The 9,619-nt window shown below is 30.4% G+C and overlaps 1 protein-coding gene across 1 annotated transcript; it reads right to left on the bottom strand.

Moving 5' to 3' along the window:
• Positions 1 to 10: 10 nt before the first annotated feature.
• On the bottom strand, positions 11 to 5,805 carry LOC127789197 (uncharacterized). Its single transcript, XM_052318015.1, has 7 exons — positions 5,423 to 5,805; positions 3,405 to 3,501; positions 3,196 to 3,311; positions 1,543 to 1,587; positions 1,183 to 1,208; positions 731 to 866; positions 11 to 505 (listed from the first exon to the last, which is right to left on the bottom strand). The coding sequence occupies exons 1-7, from the start codon at positions 5,757 to 5,759 to the stop codon at positions 393 to 395; spliced, it is 870 nt and encodes a 289-aa protein (XP_052173975.1). The 5' UTR covers positions 5,760 to 5,805; the 3' UTR covers positions 11 to 392.
• Positions 5,806 to 9,619: the final 3,814 nt, after the last annotated feature.

Here is a 9,619-nt window from a genome sequence, read left to right as displayed (position 1 = left end):
AATAAAGCAATAATCCAACTGAAACATGAAATATGATTCACCATCTGCTGCCCGTGGATAATAACAGCCACATCGATACAAAGCAGATAATTTCGGTTTAACTACTAATTCTGAATTCAAACTAAAATCAGCAAGACGTACCAGAGATATCAACACACCTATAGATGCATACACAGAGATATTAAAAGCACTTCTCTCACCAAAAACCATATTTTTTTCTTCACATCTTAGTCTGCACAAAAATGTGACTCCGCTGCTAATTTATTCTCGCTGGGTGCTCAGAAGAAGATGGCCCTCGGGTCGACTCAGGTTTTTGTGAACAGAATTATCCTCAAGATATACAATGGCCCGTATGATGATTGACATTCTGTGCCAAATTCAAGCTATATAACCTATGATCTTCCTTGGGCTTCTTGGTCCCCCATTGAATCTCCATTAGCTGCCAAGCCCCGAATTTTGACATCATAGTAAACTTCTTCAACCCTTCGGAGGTCATACTTCATTCCTGCCATGGGTAAGATTCATGGGGAAAAAAAAAATGAATCAACTAAACATCTTAAGATTTCTACTACTACTAGTACACAAAAGCTTCCCTTTTTTATCCCCTTTTCCATGTACTAGTACGTGCAAAGTTTGACATGAGCCAGTGTAAGCAGAACTACAACATAAAGTAGATAAATGGACCATAAAACTAGGAAGAACAAAAGCCATGGTTGTAGTACTATCCTACCATCAAACTTTTTGCGCAAGAAGTCATTTCGAAGGTTAAGCATCCGGAATGCTGCATGAAGATCTGTTAAGAACTTCAACACCTTTCTTGGGCAATCATAATCCCCAGCTGTCACTTGGTTCACCACATACCTTGGCTGCAAAGACAATTTTATGCTCAAACTCCACCATTAACCAATTGTTAATATTATTGAAAGTTAATAATGAGCTTCATCTAAAAATCCTATAGGTTCTCAATTATATGAAGCACACAAGATCAGAATTTCAGCACTCCATCATGACCAGGGAAAGACTTATAAACCCATAATTCAATATACTTTGTCAAAGAAAATTCATGCCACAAAAACCTGTAAACTAGTTGATATCACATCATGGAAGTAAACTATGTGTCAGACTCAAAACAAAAAACCAAAAATAAAGCACTCTCTGAGGAGCTGGGAAAATGGATCTTACCAGTTCATTGGACATAAAACAAATTCCTGCACAGTAAGAAAATATTTTCTGTCAATGCATCTATAAAAACAAGTGTCCTGAAAAAGAACCTGGCCTAAACAATCATTGAGGATGTGGAAGTATTCATGCCACGATGAAAATAAACACATTAGAAGTGCCATAAAGGGGCAGAAACCTCTTATATTATGGAGTGATAAGTTGCACACAAAAAAAAAAAAAAACTAATACTTCTGGTCCACTGGAGACAACAAAAGCAAACTATTTGTACCGTTTTCATCCCCTATACACATCAAGACCAGTATAAATTTATCAATGCTGATCCATTGCAATAAAAGTATTAAAGAGTTTTAAACTGCTCACCAATAAGATAATCTTCAATATCCAGACCAAATTCTGAACTATTCACTGCATGATGCATTAATAAAAATATAGGAAGATAAAAATTGGTTAGCAGATTAACAGGTACTTGTATTGACATAACTAGCATAATAAGCATGCAAAACAGATGAGAAGAAATGCTGAAATTTCTCTCCGTAAGTGACAATAAATGCAAGATGTACCAGTCACCCATAAAATGAGTAGAGAAACTTTTAAGTAAAAGAATACAACCAAAACCAAACCCCTATTTGTAATTAAAAAATACGCAATATACATTCAGAAAATCAGAAATTAACAAGAAACTCAATTTACAGATCAACAATTGAGATAGATCTATAATAAACATAAGTATGCAAGGTACATTACAAAGCTACTTATTCTATGGCATTCATAAGGACAGCAATTTAAAGGTTCTGTGGAAGAAGATAAGATTTTAAAAAATAAATTACATAACTGATAGTTCAATAAGCATTTTGATTTATAAAACACATAAGGTTCCCATGATTGTCTAAATAACAATGTAGATTTGTACAATCCTACAATCACAACATAAAAGATTGACCTGATCCCATTAGAAAACATAGAGAGGAACCTTATACGACCCTTGAAGTTATATAGTCTGGACCAAGCCTGAGTGGCATAAGATCCTACCGGTGGACCATTCTAGGAATTCTGATGGATTTTTCCAATTAGTTGCACCTTGAGTACAAGTAACAACTAACAAGGCACTAAACAAAACTCAGAACATGTGGAGATTCAATCAAATAAAGTTTTTGTTTCATTTTAGATTTTGCACCCAACCCTATTCAGAACAAATTTGAGACAAGATCCCCTACCCCAGTAGCATTCTCTCCTGCTCTTAGAATCCAAGGAAGAAAGCATCCTGCTCTCCATTTATATGTAATTTGGTACACAAGTTGTTCATATGCTTCCAGATAGCCAAAAATTAAACAGGCATGAAAAGACTTTCCAAGGAATCATGGAAGTAGTGAGAAACCTAACAAGCATAGACACCTCTGGAAGATAAAATTATCCTGTCTTCTTGGGGTTGTGCGCCTACATGAAATCACACTCATCAAACACATTCCACCATGCAATGCATCACAGTATTATTTAATATTATGGATATGGATCACTCTTTTCATATTGGTAACTGAACTCCTTTCAAATTGATAACTGATATTACATTGACCTTAAAGTTATGCACTACATTATTTTTTAAAGTAAATTGGTATTATTTACTTCAACATATTTGAATAAAATAGAAATATATATCATATATAAAACATATAAAAGTCCAAATTTTTGTTGTGACTTCATGCTGTGCTAAAGAATTTTTTGAAATTGTCATATCAATCTGTGTCAGGTTTCTTACATGAGAATAGATTCCTCATGCTGGATGAACAAGGAAATTATCCCTTCAAACAGAACAGACCATAGCATGTATCCCAGAAGATTCAGAACCCTTTTGTCAAACTTCTATAATTCTCTATGTTGCAAATTTTGATATACATGCCAAATTACAGTATGACTAGTATTGCCAACTAACAGGAAATGTGATAGCAATCCATGGGGAGAGGCATCTGTTATCCACTTATAAGCTGTTCGTAAGAAAAATAACAATTTAGAACATACGCCCAAGCTTCTCCTCAGCTTCAGGATGCAAAAGAAGGTTCCCAGTTTCAAGCCAATGCATAAAGGCCAGCAGTGATACCACGGTTTGAGTCTCACTCCTCCAATCCCCGTGATACCTAAACACAAATTAAGAAAAGGGCAAACAGAAAAAAATAAATAGCTAATGGAAAAATAAATAAAGCAACTTTTTAAGTGCCCCAACCACTCACCTATAATACTGCCCAGGGCATTCTTGAAGAATTTCAGCAAGTTTATGATAAAGCTCTTTCAGACTGCCTATCTGAGACTTGACCTCCTTCAAGACTTCTAAAGGAGATGGAAAAATTAACAGAAATTAGTCCCCTCGTTAATTTATATGTTTCTTTTAACGTGCATAAAGTCCAGGAAGTACTAACTTCAGAGCATACAGGATATGCAATGAAAAGAAGCTTATACAATTAGCTAATTCCTGTAAAGTATCCCTGCAATAGTTTGTGTTGTCGATGCAAGAATGGAAAGGAAATATGATAGCAGTTTTATCTCATTGCTATAAGGATAATTCTATACTTGAGCATTGCTGCTTTTTCTTCATCAAAATAATTGATCTTGTGTGCACACTATAAGAGACAATTCACATTTGACACATTTCACACCATAAATTTACATCATCAGTCAGATGTTTCAACTTTGGAGGCCAAAATATACACAGAAATGGGTTTTGAAACCAAAATGAGATTTTAAAGTCAATAAAACATTCATTTCCTTGCCATCCGTTTCATTCCACCTAGTGGAATTAAGGATTGATATATTGTAGTTTTCCATTCATTTGGTATTGGAAATAATAAAAAAAAAAAAACACACAGAAAACAGGTTTATACTTGCTTCACACAGTTTGATTAGCATTTCATAAGTACTTTCAGCACTTTTACAGTAGCTATTCCTTTCAATACCATTTTAAAAGCAAGAAAAGTAGTTCCAAAATGCTGACGAAATAGTACCCTAAGAATATCCAAGCTCTCTTTCCATCCTTCACAGCATTTCCCCCAAGAACCAAATAAAACCTGCCTCTTTCCTCACGTCCTTATAATTCAACAAGATTCCCACTCAAAAATCATCTAAACACAACAAATAAGCATTAAAAAACAACAACAGCAGAAGTGATTTCACTTCCTGTCCTGCGGTTTGGGTGGGAAAAAAAATGTACAACCGCAGAGTCAAACATACTTCACCTTGCAGACAAGCTTACGTTTCCAAGCAAAACTTTCTTTTCCATACCCAAAAGCCATCTAGCCCAAAAAACTATGCATTGAACCAAAATTAGGAGAAATTATTCATTTCATTATCCCGCAGCTTGGTTATCAAATAAAATGCAAGGTGACTTGATTAATTTTTAGTCATGGACTCGCTAGCATTATAGAAGACTCCCATTACACCAAAAATTCCTTTTTGTTACTCCCCTAACTAAGCAAGAGAGTAGTTTCTTTTTGCTAATTAGCAAGAAAGTAGTTCTAAAATGAATTGAAATATAATACCTTGAGAATGTATCCTTTTCCCTTGCCAACATTTTTTCCCGAAAGTAAAACTATCCAAAGTTCCAAACTCCAAGAAATCAATATCAAGAAGAAAAATATCAGAAACTCGGACTGCGTTTGGAAATTTCAGGCTGTTTCAAGGAAGACATGGAAAAAAAGAAAAAAAATTGCCCACGGAATATCCCTTGCTCCCCCTGTTTGATATCTCCTCCTATTTGATTTCTGAGTGGAGAAAGAAAGCCAGAAAGGTTCCTGTCACTTGGTTATCAGAAGAAGAATCCTAAGTGAAGAATAAGAATCCTAAGAAGAAGAAGAATTGCTCCTGTTTGATTTCTAAGTGGAGAAAGAAACGTTTCTAAGTGAAGAAATAAGGTTTCCTCTCACTTGATTGTCAAACCAAAAAAAAAAAAAAGGAGAGAGAAAACACCAAAGTAACCCCCCCCCCCCCCCGGGGTCTCTATGCAGTAGCAAATCAATATTTTCTCTTCATTTCCTCTCACTTTCCGTTTCTCTTCCATAATTTCAGACACAAAGTAATCAAGGACAGTCATTGCTTTCCGATTTTGTTCACAGAAACATATACGAGAAAATAGTTATTTATATCCTGCATTTTCCCTTACATTAGCCTTTCCCTTCTCACTTTCCCTTTAACTTGCTCAAATGCCACAAAGCCGCAATCAAAGCACAGGAGAGAGAGAGAGAGAGAGAGAGAGTACCAGGAACAGGCCGAGACTGGTGAACCCGGAGGAGGCCAGAGTGCATGAACCTGTTCGCCGACTCAATCTCCATGGTCACAGCCCGGATGCTCTCGCGCAACCTCCCGGACTCTTCCAGATGGTTCCGGAAGCCATCGAATTGCTTCTGCAGCGTGGAGGAAGGCGAAGAAGGCGCGTCAGCTTCACCGCCCACCATCGGAGACGAAGAGCAGCACCTAGCGGCTGACAGCGGTCGGAGATTGTCGATCTTCACGAGGATGAGAGCGAAATGGGGGCTAGGGTTAGGGTTTACCGAGCGGGAAAAAGTAAAGTAAGCGCACCGAAACGCTAATTTCATGGTCGCTTTTCCGTATAGGCGGGGGTTTAAATGAACAACACGTAGCCCATAAAGTTGTTTAAACAGAGCAATGAAGTGTGCGGGGGGGAGTGGCATCAAAATTCAAAAGCGACATCTTATTATTATTTTTTTTTTTATTCACTTGAGGCGTTGGAGTTTCGTTATTAATTTTCAAACAGGTGACATTGCACTCTCTAATTTAAATACGAACAGAATTTATATATACCTAAAATTAAATATTCAGTGTAATTGATACAAAATTTAAACTTTTTAATAAGTCATCATACTAATTCAAATCTTGATATTTCATATAAAATTTCAAATACTTTACGACTATATCATGTCGGTGGGGTCCACAACACCTTATTTTATCCTTATCCATGTCACAAATTAATTATATATCATTACATATTTATTATAAGTAATCCTATAAATACATTTGTGTAATTATTATATTTTATTTTTAATAATTAAATAATTTTATTAGCTGATAATAAATATATTGTATTTTAAATTATTTAACCAACCAATAAAATTATGTAAATGTTAAAAATAAAATATAATAAATACACCCTATCTAAAAAAAAAACTTTTATTATTTTCTAACTATTGTTCTTTTATTATCATAACTAGTGGTGAACCTGTGATACACACGGGAGAATTTAATTAAAAATAAAAAATAAATTTGTTATTTTAAATAATTTTAATATAATTAATAATTATAATTTTTTTTAATTTTCAATTATTTATCAAAATTTAGGTTTAATTAATTATTTCATATTCAATATGTTAATGAAGAACACTTTTAATTCAATGTATTACCATTTAATGTGTTAAAGAATAATTAACACATTAAGTAGGTCACTTGACAAAATACTTATAAATTTTATTATTTATTATATTATATTTATTTATAAATAAATATTATAAAATCTATAATATATTCACACAAAGACGTTCGTTATTTTCTATTTATTATATTATAATTATAAATATAGATTAAAATTCTTAAATATGAGTAAGAATACGTTTTTTCTATGATAACAAAATTTTAAAAATAATAATTTTGATTTCTTTCATGGTCTTAAAAATGTGATATCTTAAATATTAATTAGCATTAAAAAACCCTAGCATTTGACAACCTTGAATAATTTTTTATGAATTTGTTAATATATCATCTTTTTAAGACTATAATATAATTATTAAAATAATTAATAATTAATTAATCACTACCTTTTATTTAAGGCAATTTTTTGAAGGGAAAAAATTCACCATTAATTAACACTTAACAAAATACTTTGTTTGACTATCATATTTTAATATTATATAAATATATATAAAATAAAATTATAAAGATAATATTTTAAATAAATGGACAATTTTCTATGACTTAATTAATGGTGTAAGTTGTCTATTAATATTTCTCATAAAATCCATACAAATTTAATACAAATTTTAGAGACAAAAAATAGTTTGACAGATTTTTTGAGGGAAAAAAAATTTGCAAACTATTCTACTTTAATATAATATGTTATATATTATTATATTATACAAAGATAAAATTTTATTTAATAAATAATTTTTCGTGACTTAGTTAATACTTTAAGTGTCTATTCATATTTCCCATAAATAATATTTATTTTTGATTGATTGACGAACTAATTGATGAGAAGATCTAACAGAAAATACTTATTTTTGATTAATTAATAGCATTGAAAAATTCATGCAAATTTAATACAAAATTTAGATGTAAAAAATAGTTTAGCAGATTTTTTGAGGGAAAAAATATTTGCATATTATTCTACTATAATATATAATATTTATATTATATTATATAAAGATAGAATTTTATATAAATGAATAATTTTTTGTGACTTAATTAATAGTTTAAGTATCTATTTATATTCATCATAAATAGTATTTATTTTTGATTGATTGGCAGATTAATTAAATATTTAATATTCACATAATAATGTATTAAAAAATCCATGATTAGCATTGAAAAACTCGTGTATTTAAAATTCATTATTAATTTTACAATAATTAATACATATTATTTCAAAACAATTGAAAATTTTAAATTATTAATGCAAATTACAAAATGTAAATTATTAATGTAATAAATATTAATTACAAATCATTAATGCAAGTTTTGGGGGTAATTTTTTTTTTTTTCAAGACTATCTTACTTTTATATATATAAAGATTATTTCAAAATAATTGAAAGAGTTAAATTATTAATGCAAATTACAAAATATAAATTATTAATGCAATAAGTACTAAATACAAATAATTAATGCAATAAGTACTAAATAGAAATAATTAATGCAAGTTTTGGGAAGAAATTTTATTACTACTTATTATTTCAAAGCTATTGAAAGATTTAAATTATTAATGCAAATAACAAAATATAAATTATTAATGCAATAAATATTAATTACAAATCTTTAATTTAAGTTTTAGGGAGAATTTTTTTTTTCAAGACTATCCTACTTTTATATATATAAAGATTATTAAAATAGATTATTAATTATTGACATGCCAATTTTAATTAAATAATATAATTTTAAAAATAATAAATTTGTTGAATAAAGTAGCTTGAAATGTTACAGGCAATAGACTAAGTTACATATTTTGGTGATGCTAATTAATAATTTGATAACTCTAATAAAGTGAGTACACATAATATTATATATTGTTAATTTTTTTAGGGAACAACTTTAATGGAAGATAAAGCGTAGTATAAATTTAAAATAAATATCAACACAAACCGTTTAGCCTTAAATTAACTGACCACATGGCCATTTATACAACAAAACATTGGAAGGGAGGGACTTGAACTTGGAACCTTCCAATAAAAATTAGATATCCATTGGCTCATAGAAAATAGAAATGAGGAATAAGTACAATTACTAGATAAAATTAAATTTGAATTAATTGAAATTAGACTCCACTAGTTTGACAAATTAATGAATATTGGGAGAAATCTAGGAGAGTCCGAACAAATAAATTGATGAAAACTTGCACTTAAAGTGAAATTAGTTGAAACTAGTTTTAAACATAAAATTTGGATCAAATTAAATAAAATTGGGATAAGTTAAATACCAAACATCATAGACAACGTTAAGGTGAATGTGTGTGACCCAAGTTAGTTGAAAACGACAAGCGAATTGAAAGTTATTCAAACTATAATTTGGTTTAAAAATGCAATAAGTTTATTAGATAACTTACTTTAAATCTAAATAAAATTAAAAAATGAGTGTCAAAATAGGCATAACCAATAATTAAATAGTATAACTATATTTCACAATCGACTCTCAAACCAAAATTTATTGATCTTGAAAGATTGCGAAAAAAGTTACTTAAGACATAACAAATAATTAGAAGAAGTTACGTTGAGTCAAGATTTCAAGTAAATAGCTGCAAATTTAATTAAATTATTTTATTCGCCTATATATCGTATGAAAGAAAATACGTCAATATATTTTACACCAATTTTCAATTATAGACAAATAAGATATCAAAGTTAGAAGTTTGTGAACAAAATTAGATGGGTTACCGACAATTTTATTTAAAAACTCATGGTGTCGCCAAATTTGAGATGAAAGATCTCTTAAATTTGTTTATAATAGATTTAAAGGTTAAAATAACAATAAAAATGTTAAAGACAACCCAATTGATTGATAGAAATGACCGTGTGCCAAAAATGCAATGTCAAGCAACAACCAAATAGCATCAAGGCAGTGTCGGGCAGTGATTAATAATAGTAAACGTTATTGACAAACTAATTGTCGAGTGTTTGGGTTGCCAAAGTTCATCTATAAAAAAACTATTCTTTCGAAGGCCACAAGCAAGAGAAA

The sequence above is a fragment of the Diospyros lotus genome, chromosome 13, assembly GCF_014633365.1.
Source record: "Diospyros lotus cultivar Yz01 chromosome 13, ASM1463336v1, whole genome shotgun sequence".
Classification (NCBI taxonomy): Eukaryota; Viridiplantae; Streptophyta; class Magnoliopsida; order Ericales; family Ebenaceae; genus Diospyros; species Diospyros lotus.
This window is presented reverse-complemented; position numbering and strand designations above follow the sequence as displayed.